The following is a 17263-nucleotide window of genomic DNA, read 5'->3' as shown; positions in this document are numbered from 1 at the left end:
TTCTTCCTTCTCAAACATACTAGCATTTTCAGGGAGGGGATACCTACAATTATTTTTTAATTAATTAATTTTATTTATTTATTTTTGGCTGCACTGGGTCTTTGTTGCTGTGTGCGGGCTTTCTCTAGTTGTGGCGAGCAGGGGCTACTCTTCGTTGCGGTGTGCAGCCTTCTCATTGTGCTGGCTTCTCTTGTTGCGGAGCACGGACTCTAGGAGCACGGGCTTCAGTAGTTGTAGTGTGCAGGCTCGGTAGTTGTGGCACGTGGGCTCAGTAGTTGTGGCACACAGGCTTAGTTGCTCCACGGCATGTGCGATCTTCCTGGACCAGGGCTAGAACCCGTGTTCCCTGCACTGGCAGACGGATTCTTAACCACTGCGCCACCAGGGAAGCCCGATACCTACAATTTTTAAAAGGATATTTGATATTAACATGCAACATTGTAATTCTATAAGGGCGAAATCCTACTGCTTTCATTCTATAGACTGGGGAACTTCCTGGTACCAGGAAGCCCCTCTCCAGGCCTGGGCTGCCCTCTGGACCTCTAAGTGGTGCTGGAAGGAGGCAAATGCTGTGTCGAACAGGAGCAGAGGTGGACGAGTATTAGAGGAGCTCAGAGGAGCAAAGAATCCCCATGGGCTGGGGCTGACTGGTAGCCTCCTTGGAGAGAAGCAGACTTAATTTAGAGCAGAGTTAAAACAAGAGGGTACTTTGGGTGTAGATGGCAGGGGAAGGGGCTGTGGGTTGGGAGATGGGGGGAAAAACAAAAATCCGAAAGACTTGAATAGACAGTTCACCAAAGAAAATGTACAAATGGCCAATAAACCCATGAAAAGATGCTCCATGCCATTAGTCCCTAGGGAAATGCAAATTAAAATCCGAATGAGAAAGCCCTTCAGACAGGGAGTATGGCTGGAAATAAATAGCGGGGCAGCGCTAAGCATTGGCAGGGGGATGTGGGGTAACTGACCTCTCATTCGCTGTTGATGTGAGCAGAAAGTGGTACAAACCCTTTGGAAAACAGTGTGGCAGTCTCTTTTAAGGTAATATACACTTACCCTATGACCCAGCAATTCAGCTCCCAGGTATTCACCCAATGGGAATGAAAACGAGTCCATGTAAACACGTGAACCTGAACAATCATCGCAGCATTATTCGTTATAGCCAAGCTGGAAACAGAGAATGGAGAATGGACACAGCAGCTATGATACACTCACACAACCTACACGATAAAAAGGCGGAGTTGGTGCAGGCAACAGTGTAGATGAGCTGATAGATGTAATCTCACAGACATTATGTGGAGGGTAAGAAGGCACAGTTACTTTCTATGATCCCTTTTATAACTTCAAGAACAGGCGGAACTAATATACAGTGATAGAAATCAAATCAGGGACTTCCCTGGTGCCGCAGTAATTAAGAATCCGCCTGCCAACGCAGGGGACACGGGTTCGAGCCCTGGTCTGGGAAGATCCCACGTGCTGCAGAGCAACTAAGCCCATGCGCCACAACTACTGAGCCCGCACGCCTCAACCAGAGGGCCCGTGAGCCGCAAATAAGACCCGATGCAGCCAAATAAATAAATATTTTAAAAAAGAAGGAAATAAAATCAGTCCTTGCCTAGGGAGGAGTGGGTGGGGGACATTAATTACAAAGGGACATGAGGAAACTTTCTAGGAGGAGGGAAATGATCTGTATCTTGATTGTGGTGGTGTTTACATGGATGCAGACATCTGTCAAAAGTCACTGACACGCACACTCAAAAATGGGTGCATTTTATTGTAGTTAATTACACCTCAATAAAGTCAACTAAAGCAACAACAAAACAGCAAAGCAGATTTCCCTTTAAAATTCAATGAGCTGAACACTTCCCTAGGTACATACTCAACAAATGCAAAGAAACATACAAAAACATTCATAGCAACAATACTCAAAACAGGCGAAAACTGGGGACAACTCAAATGTCCCCCAACAGGAGAAGAATAAATAAAATATGGGGAATTGCCTGGGGGTCCAGTGGTTAGAGCTCTGCGCTTTCACTGCCATGGGCCCTGGTTCAATCCCTGGTCGGGGAACTAAGATCCTGCAAGCACACAGCACGGCCCCCTGCCAAAAAAAGTGGTCTCTGCCTGCCATGGAGTACCATTCAGCCCACACCTAATGTTTAACAAGATACACCAGACGCAGCCGAGCCCAGCCTCTGTTTTATTCCATTCATATAAAGTTCAAAAACAGGCTTAGGGTGGCCGTTACTGATGAGGGGTAGCGACCAGGAGGGCATACAAGGGATTTCTGGGGGCTGGTAAACGTTTTGTTTCTTGATCGGATGTTAGTTATCCTTGACTGTGTTCAGTTTATAAAAATTCATCCTGCTATACTGTAATGGTACGTGCATTTTTCTGTATGTGTGTCATACTTTAATAAAAACATTTGCTTTAATTTAGAAAACAAATTTATGGTTACCAAAGGGGAGAGGGATCAGGGGGAGGGATAAATTAGCAGTATGGGATTAACAGATACAAATTACTATACATAAAATAGATAGGCAACAAGGATTTACTGTACAACACAGGGAACTATATTCAATATTTTGTAATAACCTATAATGGAAAATAATCTAAAATGTATATATGTATATATGTGTATATATATATATATATAAAACTGAATCACTTTGTTGTACACCTGAAACTAACACAATATTGTAAATCAACTAGTACTTCAAACTTTTTTTTGATTTTTAAAATTGGTAATGGTTTTTTTTAAGAGGTATTAATCAGAAGGTAGACGGCACCCATAAATCCAGAACAGTAAAGGATGGGAAAGCAGGGTGGGGCTGGCATCTGCGTTCCCTTGGCCAGGGGGGCTGGCAGCTGAGCATGTGGTGGGGGGGGGGCGCAGAGCGACTGATTTACCAAACTCTTCTCCATTCCTCTCTGTCAGCCCATTCTGAGCTCTCAGCTCCTGGTCGTCTGCCTCCCACTCCCAGCAAAGGTGAGAATGACTTGTGAGAACAAAGCCTGGCGTGAAAGGCTCTGGGTGGTTGGCCAGGCAGCCCTGCTCCCATCAAGGCTCTCTGCTTGACTTCTCACAACAGGTTCTGGGGGGCAGGTCTGGGCAGCCTCCTTGCCCTCTGCCCACAATGGGCTGCTAACCTGCTGCTAAGAAAGAGACAGCCAGGGCTAGAGGCTGTCTACACCTCCCAGCCACCCTTCTCTAGACCTGCCTCTGCTCCCACTCAACCTCTCACCTGTCCACACAAGACTCAGTCAGCGTACATGAAGAGCACAGCTTTAGAGTCTGGGATGCTTACTAGCTGTGTGACCTTGGGTAAGTCACTCAACCTCTCTGAGCCTTAGTATCTTCATATACACTAAAAAAGGAGTGAGATAAATATCAACAGGAGTTTTAATATTTTCTTCCTGTACCCCAATAGACTGTGTGCATACCCCACTTTGGAGATGACTAGACCATAGCCTAAATTCTAGATGCTCAGCTTGGTCTTTGAGGGCCTCCAAGTTCTAGCTCCACCTCTGACTACTCTCCTGCTTGGGCCAGAGTGACTGCTCCCTGACCTCTGACCCCTGGATGGGTATTGCCCTTTCTCACTTCTCTGTCTTTATTCCCAGGGAAATGGTTTATGCTCTCACCCCCCGTCCAAGCCCCACCCGTCCTCTGGGGCTCTGGTGACATCAGCCACCCCTGCAAAGTTTTTCCAGTGTTCTCGTATATTCCACTCATTCAACCCATTTTATTGAGCATCTACGGTATGACAGGCGCTCCAGCTCTGTGTCTTTCCCTTCCTCTGACCTCGGCATCTCCAAGCTTGCATTATTATTATTTTTTTTTTTTTTTTGGCCATGCGTGGCATGCGGGATCTTAGTTCCCTGACCAGGGATCAGACCCACGCCCCCTGCAGCAGAAGCGCAGAGTCTTAACCACTGGACCGCCAGGGAAGTCCTCCCGGCTTGCATTAGGCATCAGCTGTCATGTACTTCCAGCAATGATCCTCCCCTCACACCATGATCTGGCCACAAGATCCGGTGTGCTCTGCTGTAACAAATAACCCCAAATATCTCAGTGGCTAAACACAGTACGGGTTTATTTCTTGCTCACATCACTGTCCGCTATGGGTCAGGTGGGGACTTGGGGATTCAGGGTCCTTCCACCCTGTGATGCCTCCACCTCCAACACAGGCCGCCATGACTGCCATGGGAGTGAAACTTCCAGTCTAAAGGGGCTGGGGCCCTAAAAACAGATAACAGGTGGGAGGAGGAGCCTAAAACAGACTCTAGACAAAGTCACGGGGCCTCTGTGTGTGCTCACACACTCACATGCACACACACGCCCACACACCTCTCCTCTGGGAAACTTGGAAACCCCGAAGTAAAGATAAATGAGCAGAACTACAGAGACACACAAGCACACTCAGGCTCACAAATACATGCAAGCTTCACAGGAAGCTTTGGGTCCGCTACACCCACCCCATGCATCATGCATCCACATCAGGGTCCTCGCCACATCACACACACGCACACACAGACACACACACACACACACACCCCCCAACACATAGGCACAGAGCAGTCAGTGGTACAGCTGAGAGGCTGAGCAGGAGACAACAGGAATGGAGGAAGAAGACGCAGTGAGAGCCACCTGCCCCCATCCCACCTCCCCAGACCCGGCCAGCTGAGCCCCTGTTCTGACCTGGGGAGCCCCTGAGCCGCCCTCGTGCAGGGTGAGCGCCGGGGGAGGCGGCACAGTGAATGGGGGAGGCTGGGGCCGCCACGGAGAGTTTGGGGTGCGAATCCCACAGCCCTGACACTTCTGCACTCCGAGGCTTGGAGAAATGACTTAACCTGCCTGAGTCCCGGTTTCCTTACCCGTGAGGCAGGGCAATGGTACCGTTCTCATGGGTTTGCTGTGCCCGGTATGTAGAAAGTGCTAGATACGTGTTCTGAGAAGGCAGCTGGCCACGTACAGCAGTGCGAATGGCCCAGACTAGCCATCCGGGCTTATGCAGTTGCTAGCAGGTCACTGCCCCCCTGAACCTGGAGCTTGTAAATAATACCTTCCTGCCCTCGCCCTGCTCAGATGGCTGTTGTGAGACTTGAAGAGACAGTGCTGTGAGGGGCAGTTTGATTCTGTGGATAAAGAGAGCCCCCGCGGGGCAGTGAGGTCAGGGGCCAGCCTCCACTGGTAGCTGCTGTTGCTCCCGAGGAAGCCCCCTCCCCTGACCACCCGTTACTGTTCAGGGTCCAGTGGGGCAACCTCCCAGATGTGTGTACACCCAGAGCAGGGAGAGGGTCCCGCAGCCCTCAGAACACATGCCCATGCAGACCTTCCCGCCTGTGGAATAAAGAAGTCGGAGTAGATGAAGGTAGGAATAGTGCCCGGGGGATTTTCAGCTTCCCAGGGCTCACCACACTGCATGCCCCAAGAGCTTTCTCGAAAGACCAAGCATTTGGGGCTCTGAATGGACTTGTCAGAAGTTTCCCCACCTCGGGCTCCAAATCCCATAGGAGTTAAGTCATCCAGCGATAGAAACCCAGGGAGGGCTCACTGCCCTCAACCTTCCTGGAGGAAATGGGGTGATGAGAAGCAGCCAGTCCAGGGTCAGACAGACGACGAGTCAGGCCCTGTTTGTGCTCTTACTGGCTCTGTGACCTGAGCAACGACGTGGTGGCTTGGAGTCTCGGTTTTCTCCTCTGTCAGGTGGGTTTAATAATCCCCTGTCATTATTAAATGAGGCTGTCATGAGGATTCACCAAAATCACAGATGTCAAGTGCTGGCATACAGCAGGCGCTCAGTAAATGCCCTCCATCGTGATGAGACACGGCACAGCGGGAGCCAGCCTGACTAGGTGTGAGACAGCTTGGTTACAAATTCGGGGGTCCCCACAACCCACCACCTCAGGTTCGATAATTTGCTAGAACAGCTCACGGAGCTCAGAAAAGCACTTTCCTTACATTTCCTGGTTTATTGTAAAGGTTATGCGTGAACAGCCAGATCGAGATACGTAGGGTACAAGAAGGTCCCAAGTGCAGGAACCTCTGTACCCAACTCCACGTGGAGTCGGCATGTGGATGCGTTCACCAACTCAGAAGCTCTCCGAACCCTGTCGTTTAGGGATTTTTATGGAAGCTTCATCACAATCAATTATTAACTCAACCTCCAGCCCCTCTCCCCCACCCCACAAAGGATGGGGGGTGGCCTGGTCTTTCTGGTGACCAGCCCCCATCCTGAAGCCGTCAAAGAGCCCACCCAGAGTCACCCCATTAGAACAAAAGATACTCCTGTCATCCCAGGAAATTCCAAGGGATTTAGGAGCTCTGTGTCAGGAGCCAGGAGCGGAGACCAGTTATCTATTTCTGATTATGTCACAGACACCAAGAGAGACTGAGGCCTGGGGAGATGAGATAATAGAAAGAGGGGGAGAGAGGGGGACACCAGGAGTCCCAGTGTCACAGGGAGAAATGGGACCAAGAGACAAGAAGACAAAAAGAAAGCAGACAGACTCTCTGGGAGGGAATACTTCTGCAGGCCTGCCCCCCATCTCGGCAGGCTTGAGACACAAAGCTTTTACCCTCCCACACTGTCCCCCAGTATCCTGTCCGGTGGCCCCATGACCCGACCTGCCCTCTCTCAGCCCAGCTCCCCCCAGGGCAGGTGAGCGCTGTGTCTCAGACCATGTGCTTGGGCTGCTGAATCTGCCAGCATGTCCCCAGCCCACCTCAGGCTGAGTCTGGCACCTGCTCAGGCCCAGGCATGCCCAGGTCAAGGGGACCCAAGATCAAGGACAACCCCCATCAAAGGGTACAGTACGAGTGCTTGGGGGCCTACAGCACCGCGGTTAGGCCCGCAGGTTTCAGTATCACGGACATTTGTCCTTGAGGCCTAGGTCACCACCTAATAGCTCTGTGACTTTGGGCAAGTCATATCACCGCTCTGACCCTCTGTTTTCCCACCTGTAAAAGGGGATAATAATCACAATATGTTCCTTGTTTTATAGGGTTGTGATTTTACTGTGAGGGGTGAATGTATATAAAGTGCTTAACATAAGCACCTGACACCTTACAAGCTCTCAACAATTGATAGTATTGTTGAGAGGGTGACAGAAGGGACAAAGGTCAGGGATCCTGAACTTTTCTTAATTTACTGGGACCTTGGGCACATCAGAAAACCTTTCTGATACTCAATATCTTCACCTATGAAGGCTAAAAACCCCTCACTTGCCTTGGTCAAGTTCAGACAGTTGCATGAGGTGGGCCCAGGCCAGTGGGCATGCGACTCCCCCTCCGTAAAAGACACCCAGTTCCTTGGGCACCTCAGGAACAGCTCTGGCTCCTCCCTGGGTCCTTCCACTAGATGGTGGCTAGCTGACTATTTCTTAACCGCTGGCTAGATTGTCAACACCCCCTGCTGGTCAGATGAGGATGCCCACAGAGCCGTCTCCAGGAGCTAGTGTGATTGGTGCGGGGTTCACTCTTATATAGGGGTCAGAAAAGCAGGACTGCTCCCTGGAACTGCCTAGGACTCACCTACCGGGTGGCTGGGACCACAGATGCAAGGAGTGCCCCAGGGGCCTGTTTCAGACCACCAATAACTGTGATCATTAGTAACTGATGTGCGGTAAATATCGGGCAGCACGTTAAGCGCTTTCCGTGCTCATCATTTCACCCTCCTAATGACCTGCGGGGTTAACACTTATTGATACATTATAATAAACTGTAATACCTCTTTTGCAGATGAGGAAACAGACTCTGAGAGACTGGGTAACTTGCCCAAGGCAACACAACTAAAGAGGGGCAGAGCCAGTTTTGCTGCCCAGATCAGGCTGTCTCCTGAGCATGGCCACCTCCCGTACAACCCAGGCTTGTCTCAGAGAAGGTGCTGGGAGGACAGGGGTATGGTGCTGTCCAGGACTGGTCTAACTTGGGGACAGGAGGCAGCTGGCACCATGGGAAGCATCATGAGACCTAGTGTCACTTTGCTCACTTGACTGCTCTGTTGCCATGTGGCCCCGGTTACTTCATCTGTAAAATGAGAAGTCTGTGGGACTTCCCCGGCGGTCCAGTGGTTAAGACTCCGCGCTTCCACAGCAGGGGGCAGGAGTTCGATCCCCGGCCGGGGAACTAAGATCCCGTATGCTGCCCAGAGCAGCCAAAAAACAAAAGAGAGAGAGAGAGAGAAGTCTGTGCCACATACCCCGGAGGTCCTTCCTGCCTCTGATTCATTTCACCACTCCCACCTCCATCAAATCGGTAATCTCACTGATGATGTAACTTCACAGCAGTCTAACTAATGCTTCTTAACCTGGGGTCCCCGGACCTCTCCGCACTTCAGGAGCTGTCTGGAATTACGAGGAAAGTTGTACGTGAGTGTATACGTATTTCAACATGCATTTTCCCAGGGCAAGTGTCCATATTGGCACCAGATTCTAATCCCCAAAAGCGAAGAATCATTCATTATTCTAGCTTTTTAGAATTTCCCTAACCTCCATCTAAATTTTTAGGGGGACAAGTAGAGAAAGCTGAGTCCCTACCGTGTAAAGTTCTTCCCTTCACTGTGTCTAAAGTACCCTCAGGCTTCCTGGAGCCACCCCTGCTCCTGCACCCCAGTCTTCTACCCTCCAGCCACACTGACCCATGGAAGCTCCAGCCCCCACTGCTTCCGGTTAGTCTCTGCCTCCACGCTGAGGTTCCGACCTCCTCTATCTTGTCTTTGCGAGTCCTCACCCCCATGTCCTTCCCTGAACCAGCGGCGCCAGGAGGCTGGTCTTTCGTGAGGTAGGTGCAGTGACCAGGACGGCCAGTAGGGGTCGCAGGGCGGAGGAACCACGAGGAGCGTCCGAGGGCAGGATCTCGCGTCTTTATCGGCCCCTTTGGCAGCCTGGAGGTGAGGAAAGCATGGCAGCAGTCAGGAGGCCTGTGTTCTGGGTCTGGACTTTCCCCTCCACAGGGCTCAGGTTTTCCATCTGTAAAGTGGAGGGAGGTGGCCTAGAATCACTAGACGGTTGCCGGGCAATCTTGCTGCACCAACGTCCTGTGGACATTTCTGATGATGCTGGAGGGAAGAGGCTGTCTTGAAGTGCCCTTGGCAGAAGCACTTGGCCCAGCAGCCTTAGCGAATGAAACAAAATGACTCCAGTGCCCCTTCCCAGACTTGACTAAGAAAACAAGAGCCCATTGTCCTGCAGCTTAAGGGGAAGCCTTACCCCTGGGAGAAAGGACGGCTCTAAATAGGGCTGCCACGTGAGCTGCCTGGGGTGATGAGGGAAATGGAGACCCCACTGGAGGCCTCCCAGGGGTGGGCTGGGGCCTTGAGATGGGGGTTCATGGGACCTTGGTGATAGGTGACAGCCTCGTGTACAGCGTCTGCCCATGTCTGGAGAAGCTCAGGGGGACCTGGTGGGAAGGCAGGAAGTGTTGACCTGCCCTCAGCAGCTGCAGCGGACAGGCCTGGACCATCCTCCTGACTCAGCTGCTGGGGGGGTCTCCTGTCCCAGTTCTTCTGAACCCTCCCTCTCCATCAGCTCTAAATTCTGGGTCCAGAGAGAGAGCAAGGTGAAGACTCGAGGATGAGGGAGGGCCCTGCAGAGATGCATGGGGTGGGGGAGTGCCCTACCATCTACCCCAGGACCCCCTCCAAGGAAGAGGACCAAGTCCTCATAGGCACAAAAAGACCCTCTTCCTCTCCCACCTCCAACCTCTTGCTTTTTTCACCCTACCCGTCTCCCACCCCCAAATGATTAAAACAAGACACAGGCATGACAAGGATGGAGAAGGTTCTCTACAAAAATTATAATGAGCCTGAGGGAGGGGTACTTTGTACAGTGGTGGGAATCTGGGAGCCCGCCCCACCCCAGCACTGAGAGAACAGGGAGGGGGCTGAGGCCGTACACAGACAGGAAACAGGAGAGAAAGGGCAGCACCTGGGGCTCCAGGAAAGTCAAGTCGGCACTTGGGGGTGGCCCCAGGCCCAGAGAACGGGGAGCAGGACTGCAGTGGGCTCAGAGTGGCAGTGGCAGGCGACCAGGCCTTCAGTGTGGGAACAGGGACCACCTCCATCACGCCCCCAGCTCTGAGCAGGTGTGTGCCCGGGGACCCACGCTCAGACAGACACACCAGAGGGAGGCCTGTGGCGTTTTGGGGGGGTTCTCTGTCCCCTGCACCAGCCAAGGGGCCCAGGAAGGAGCTGGGGGCTGTGGCAATGCTCCTGGTAGGAGCTGCTTCCTAAGCTGAAGGTCAGGGACGGGGGCACCATTGTTGACAGAGGAGGAAGGGCACATCTGCATGCGGTGTATATGTGCACACCGTGGGGGCTCCTGAGTGACCCTCCCACATCCGTGACCTTGGTCTGAGGACCCTTTGAGTCTGGCCTTTCCCCTGGTCTCACCAGCATCACAGAGCAGGGACCCGTGCAGAACTCTCCCCTACCCGCTACCCATGCAGAATCAGGCAGCCACCCAGCTGCTTCCAGACCCTTTGCCCGGAGCCCTGGGAACCTGGGGGCAATCAGCAGTTTAGACTGTCCACATCCTCAGGCTCCCGTGTCCACATGGCGGGACTCGCCCACGCGAGGCTGGACACCCAGCCACAACCAGTCTCTGCCTGGTTTGGGCCTGGGAGACTCTGAGCCAGTTGGCAGATGCCTCTCCCCAGCCCAGAGATGCCCGCTGAGCCTCGAGGCCATAATACTGTAGCCAGTCGCTCTAGCACCTTGGATCTATTGCCCTGACCCTCTGGGGTCCCTGGGGTTGGGGGCACCGGGCTGCACAACCAAGGAGAGAGTGAGTGGAGAAGGACAGGGCGGGGAGGGTGGAGTCAGGCTGGGCCCCACCCCGGGGTAGGCTGGAAGGGCACCGGTCACCCCCACCCCAGCCCAGCCTGGCGCTCCAACTCCCCAGCATGGCCAGTGGGAGAAGGAGAAGGGGACCGGCCGTGCTTGGGGCGGGGTGGGGACTAAAGCTGGGGCGTTTGGCTGAAGAGTCTAGCGGGGAACCTCCTCTCTGGGGTGTACAGGGGGAGGGGAGGCAGCCCAAACTCTTCCTGCACAAAAATGTAGGAGGAGAGTCTCCAGACTGAGCAGACCACAGGACCCGTAGAGGAGGGGTGGGGACAGACAACGGCCCCGGGGCAAGCCATGCCCACTCGCACCACACGCTCCCATCCAGCTCTGACGGGCTGATCATCTAGTGGCCCCCGCCCTGGCACTGGGGCTGGCCTTCCACGAATGCACACGTGCTTTAGAGCCACTCAGAGAGAGGTGGCTTAGGGGCCTCGGGACCCCTCAGAATTGATGTTCTGAGTCACTCTCTTGGCCTTCCAGGTGCCTCCAGGCCATACCCTCTGCGGCAGAGTGGGGACAGGCTTTCAAGGGAGATGACCGCATGGTCCTTGCTCCCGGGAAGCGGCTGGGGAGCTGCAGGGCTGGCAACTGTGAGGACCTCGTGGTCCCACCGTGGGTGTGGCAACTTGCAACTCTTTTTGGTATGGGGATAGGAGCCCCTGTTATCTGTGGAGAGAGAGACAGAAACAGACCTCAGATAAGGGCCTTCGCACACAGCATTTTAAGTCAGGACCAAATATTCTGACCACTTACCCTCTCTAGGCAGACCGATGATCAGGGATGGGGACGCCGGCCCCAAACTCTAAACCAGACTTCCTCCCAAACCCACCCCTGCCCAGCCATGCAGGGTAAAGGCCATAGATACCAAAAGGGGGCGGCCGTGTTTGCTGGGCTCGTGGGATGCCAGGATGCAGAGTCAGGGCAGGGATGGGCCAACAGCGTTGCCAGTTTGACAGCAGCCTTGGGCTCCCCATGATGGCTTTTTGAACATGACAGCTCTGCCCTCAAGGCCACTGTTGGCCCTGTTGAGAGTATCTGCTCGTGTCTGGTTACAAGGTTCAGGGACCAGTAGGTAAGACATCTGTCTTGAGGGCCTGGGCATTTGGTGAGATGACCGGCTGCCACACCCTCCACCCCACGGGAGTCACCTTGCCCTCCCTAGCTCTAGAGCCTCACAGACCAGGGATCAGGCCCAGCTCTGCACTGAGCGGCGGCAGGACCATGGGTGAGCTACTCGAAGCCTCTGAACCTCCACTTGCTCACCTGTAAAATGGGGGTGATACAGCCCCTGCACATGAGAGGACTTGTGCAAGGGCAACTCCAGTACCCAGGCGATGGGAGGGCTCAAAACGTCCCGGCCGTGGTTACTATGACTACTGGGTCTCATCCATACGAAGACACCCATTTTCCTGCGTTCTGACTTCTTCAAAATTGAGGTGCATTTGACACCAGCAAAGTACACAGGCAGCTTCTTTTTCCGAATTGGGGGTGAATACGCGGGGCCTCTTGGAATTGACGGCGACCTAGTTATTATCCCCCACCCGAAAAGGCAGACAGATCCACGCCCACCCCAGGGCCTTCCAAGCCCTATCTTCCCATCCCCACCGAGGCTCTGGGCACTCACAACTCTGTGTCCTCCAGGGCCGGCGGGCGCTCCAGCGCCTGCCTCCGCCTCCGCACGGCCCCCATGATCTTCTTGCGGGGTCCCAGGGGGACGTTGATGCTGCGGAGGTCGAGGTCCGAGCACAGCATGAGTGCCTCGAGGTCGATCTTCTCCTGCCGCAGGATGGTGGTGAAGGCCTCCATGTGCAGGGAGGCCAGGAACGTCTCCAGCGGGCTCGTCTCGGGCTCCAGGTCTTCATCCAGGCCCAAGTCCAGCTCGTCCCAGGGCAGCTCCTCCCCGCAGCTGCGGTCCTGCAGGCTGTTGGCACTGCCCAGGCTGTCGTCGTCGAGGCTGGGGGAGCTCTGAAGCCGACCCCGCGGCGTGCCCGCGCCGTCCAGCGCCGCGTCCTCGCGGCCCAGGCCGTGCAGCCCGCTGCTCAGGTAGTTCCTGCGGAACACCATGGTGCCCAGGCCCGGGCGGGTAAACAGGGAGTCGTGGCCTGAGTCGGTGCTGACCTCCGAGCGCGCAGGCTCGGCCGCCAGTGTGGCACGGGAGACGCTGTCCTCGTCGGAGAGGAACATGTCCCTGAGCGGGGCGCGGCCCCACTCCTTGGGGTTGGCGTAGGTGCCCTGGCGCACAAACATCACGTCACTGCCCAGCTGCAGGCCCGAGAGCGAGCGCACGCTCTTGCGGCCGTCCTCGGAGATCTTGAAGGTGCCTTCGCCGCCCTGCTTGCGCCGCTCCAGCTTCTTCTGGATCTTGGTCTTGCCCTTGGCGGTGCCGTGCAGCGTGGCCTGCGAGTAGGGCAGGTGGCTGCCGAGCGCCAGATGATGCAGCCGGCGGCTCAGGGTGCTGGACGTGATGCTGGAGAAGCTGAGTGTGTCCGAGCGCTCGGCCAGCTCGCGCCGGTAACGCCGTTCCATGCGCTCGTGGTGCTTGCGCTGCATCTTGGCGCACTCGCGGATGCGCCGCTCCGCCTCGCGGAAGGCCTTGTCCTTCAGCTTGCCCACCAGCTTGGGGTTGAGGCTGCTCTGCTTGGCCGCGATGGAGTCCAGGTAGCGCACGCATTCCATGTGGCCCTTCATGGCGGCCATGTCCAGCGGCGTGTGGTAATCGTTGTCCAGGCACCAGATGTTGGCCCCGAAGGACACCAGGAAGGAGAGGCAGTGCAGGTGGCCATTGGAAGCTGCCAGGTGCAGGGGCGTGTTGCCCCAGATGTCACACTTGTCCGGGTCACCCCTGCAGGGAGGACACGCGGGGAGGGGTGACGAGCCATCGCAAGGTCAGGCAGGCAGTCGGCAGCGGCTGCCGGTGGGGGGAGCGCCCAGCCTGGATGAGCTTCCCCACAGGCACACCAGAGGGACTCGACGGCCTGAGACCTCTCCTCTGACTCCGGGAGACACGCCGCCAGGAGCCACCGGGCGCAGCTCGAGCGAGCCCAGGGTTAAAGATGGCTCCAGGCTCGCAGTGGGTGGGGCGACAAAGAAGGCGGGGCCGGGGCGGGGCCTTCCCCAAGAGAACTGAGGGCTGGGAATCTCAGGGGATAAATATTTAATGCCCAGAGAGAAAGGAGTGAATTATTCATGGGGCCCGGCGGGGAGCTGGCCCAGAGAGGTGGTGGGCCAGGGCCGAGTCTGGGTCTCTAGGCAGGCACGGCGGTGAGTGGGGCTGCCAGTGCAGGAGTGACCGAAAAAGAGGACGAGAGGGTCGTGTGTGCTGGGCCTGAGCCCTGGGGGAGTGTGTGAGGGTGCGTGCCTGCGTGTCGCCGGGCACGGCCACGTCTGCAGGGAGCAGGGCCAGGCCTGGCAAGGCCGCGTGTGAGAGCAGGTGTCGGGTCTTGGCCTGGGCCAGGAGGGGAGCATGGGGGCAGCCAGGACTGGAGGGGAGGGGAAGGGCAGCCTGCAGCCTGGGCCCAGCTGCCCTCCCCTCCCGGGGCGGCCCCATCTTCGGGAGCGCTGTGAGGCGGCTGGCTCGGGCAGGTCCAAGGGACCCACGCAGCCCCCTCCAACACCCTCCGCGCCAGACTGTGCCCCCCTTGGGCACCCTCTCCCTGGCTCCTCCAAGCTTGCGCCTCCCTCAGGGACCTAGCTCAGGCCCTCTGCCCCACTCTAATGAGGGGGCCACCCCGCAGGGCTGAAGGAAGAATCACTTCATTGTCTCAGCAGCTCCTGCCCACACTCCCCAGTCCCCAACCCCCCGCATTCCCCTCCCCACTTCCCTCACTGGTCTTCAAGTCCTTCTAGACAGGAGCTACTGGGCATCTGGCCCACACCCCATCAAGCACCAGCCCTCACCCTCTGTAGGAGCTGGGGGGGTTGGTGCACCAAGGGGGGCCCCCCAGTCCCCTCCTCCCACGAATCTCTCCGGGGGGGAGCAGAATGGCAGATCACTGTGCGCCCTCTTCGCATGGACAGGGGCCAGGCTCCGCGTCTCGGGGCATGGTTCAGCTGCCTGATCTCAGGGGCTGCTTCCACCTGTTGCTGGGCCCGGGGAGCAGCTGTGGAGGGAGGGCAAAGGCGGGTTCCCCACCTACCCCATGCTCAAACCACAGGCCAGCTCCTGGCGCCAGGCCAGCCGGGCCCCTTTCCCTCCACCAGGATTTCCCAGGGCCTGAGATGTTCATGTTAACCCTCCTGGGGCACCTCGTACATCCCTCTTCCTTGTCCAGGCCTCCCTGGTCCCCAGGTCAACCTGACTTCTCTTTATTAAACCGCTGGGGCTGGCAAGTTGTCCACAGGGTCATTCAGCCGTAGGGAGCCCATGTCAGTGGCCCTGGACGCCACATTCCTCAACTGCTACTTCCTAACCCCTTCCCTGGCCCTGACACCTGGATTCAATGCCCACTCCTCCCCGCAGACAACTCCAAAGGGAGGGTGATGGAGCCTGTGGTGGGGGAGGGGCACAGAGGGAGTTCATGGGGTGGCTGAACCGAGTGACATTTGGCGCTGTGGACAGTGCCCACAAGTCTCAGGGACGAGCAGGGAGAGAGCTGTGTGGAATCCAGTGTGTGGGGAGGTGTGGGCGCCGGCTGGACCCCTTGGACCACAGGCTGGGGGTGGGCAGTGAAGAGCTTCTCCTTTCCCAGCCCCCCTTCCGGCCCCTCTGAGGCTTCTGCTCTTTCTCTCCCAGTCTCACTATGCCCTTCACTCTTGCTTCCTGGTGCTACCCACCCAGGAGATCCCTCCCACCTTCTCCTCACTCTGAAGCCCCTCCCACAACCATGGACCCCCAAGTCCCAGTCCCTCTCCTCCTAGCCCCGCATCCAGGTCACAAATGTCACAGGCCTCAGTTTGTTTCCTCCTCCCACGACTGTCAATCTCCAAGGTTCCACCTTAGGGTCTGTCCTAAGGAAGAGGGTGGCACAGCGGAGGTGGGGGGGGAGATGCTATGGAGTTGAGAAGGGGTGTCTCAGGGGCCTAGAGCGGCCCTGAGACTCTCAGTCCTCCCCGGCGGGGCTTGGGCGGGGACAGTAGGATACTCACCCTCGACTCACGATGAGGCGCAGTGACTCCAGGTTGCCGTGGTAAGCAGCCCAGAGGGTGGGGGTCATGCCATCCTCGTCGGGCGCGTTCAGCTCCTTCCTGGTGGCCTCCTTGAGAAGTTCCAGGTAGCCGTCCCGAGCCGCCCGGTGGTACTGGTCGTTCATGGCGCCTGACTTGGACGGGACGGGCAGGGGACACGGGGAAATGCCCCCCGCGGGGGAGGGCGGCGGGGTTAGAGCTGAGGCATGGGGTTGGGGGAGGGGGTCGGGCACGGGCCGGGGCCGCCAGCGCCCGCCGCCGCAAACAGAAGATGCGGAGCGCCAGAGCCGCCGCTACTCGGACATCTGAGCCGCTCAGCGGGCGGGGAAGGTGGGGGGAGGATCTCCCGCTGCCCAGAGGGCCGCCCCGGGCTGCCCCTGGGTCCTAAACTCCCTGCTCCCGAGCAAACCGGGCCCGGCCTCTCTCCAAAACGCTGCTCACCCCAGCGTCCCGCCCCGTGAGGCCCAGTCTGGGGACAGTCCGAGGTCTGTCTTCACTAGAGCCGCGGCGCTGCGGCCCCCGAAGTCTCTAAGCGTCAAGGGAACGGGCCAAGGGCTGGGGAGGGATGTCTGAGGGCAGTCCTGACCCCTTGGACAATGGGCCTAAGAGAGTTATGAGGACCGACCGCCAGACCGTCAGCGATCGGGACACGGCTGTCCCGGCGGCCAGTTTCGCGCGAGGTGGGCCAGCCGCGCTCCAGCAGGAGGCGCTACAAGACTGGCCGAGCACTTCGTACGCAAGTCCGACTCGGCAGCATCCCGCGCAGCGGGGACCAGGGGAAGGGAGAGAGGAAGAGGGAACTTCGATCACTGCGAGGGTGTCGGGGAAGGGGCGGTAGGGTCCCGATCTTGGGACAGCAACAGAAGAGCCCAAAGGTACAGGGCCGCGGGGCATGAGGGCGTCGGGGTGCCTGCGGGCCCTTGGGGCGTTTGTTGAGCGTCAGCTCTCAGGACTCTGGGCGTCAGGAGACAGGGGCGCCAGGGCGCGCTGGGCGCCGGGGGCGGGGTGCCCGCTGGGTGCCGCAGTGCCGGGCCGCGCCCGAGGCTGGCTGCGCCGAGGTGACAGGGCGGCGGGGGAGGGGGCGCCTCTTAACAGGTAAATATAAATCATACCTTGTCTGCCTCCGCACGCTCTTCACTAAATTCAGCCCAGGAAAAAGATGGATCATGTGAGTGGGACTGAGAGGTTTATGGAGCTGAGCTCCCGCGGCTGTAAATCACCCTGCCCTCCCCGGTATAAAGCGCCCGTCCATCCCGGCGTTAGAGAGAGGACACACTCGCCGCCCCCTGACC

The 17263-nt window shown here is 56.8% G+C and overlaps 1 protein-coding gene across 3 annotated transcripts; it reads right to left on the bottom strand.

Moving 5' to 3' along the window:
- Window positions 1–6896: 6896 nt before the first annotated feature.
- USH1G (USH1 protein network component sans) lies at window positions 6897–16197 on the bottom strand (the record flags this gene model as incomplete). Of its 3 annotated transcripts, none has more annotated exons than XM_079905074.1 (3): window positions 15933–16197; window positions 12472–13689; window positions 6897–8888 (listed from the first exon to the last, which is right to left on the bottom strand). In XM_079905074.1, exons 1-3 carry the CDS (start codon window positions 16094–16096, stop codon window positions 8489–8491), a joined length of 1782 nt encoding a protein of 593 aa, XP_079761200.1. In that variant the 5' UTR covers window positions 16097–16197. The 3 variants fall into 3 exon arrangements, with proteins under 3 accessions (XP_079761200.1, XP_079761201.1, XP_079761202.1); XM_079905075.1 differs by lacking the exon at window positions 6897–8888 and adding an exon at window positions 9793–11513; XM_079905076.1 differs by lacking the exon at window positions 6897–8888 and having other exon boundaries at window positions 12468–13689.
- Between the last annotated feature and the right edge of the window lie 1066 nt (window positions 16198–17263).

Source organism: Stenella coeruleoalba (assembly GCF_951394435.1).
Source record: "Stenella coeruleoalba genome assembly, chromosome: 19".
Lineage (NCBI taxonomy): Eukaryota > Metazoa > Chordata > Mammalia > Artiodactyla > Delphinidae > Stenella > Stenella coeruleoalba.
The sequence above is the reverse complement of the archived record's forward strand: the minus strand, read 5'-3'. Positions and strand labels throughout refer to the sequence as shown.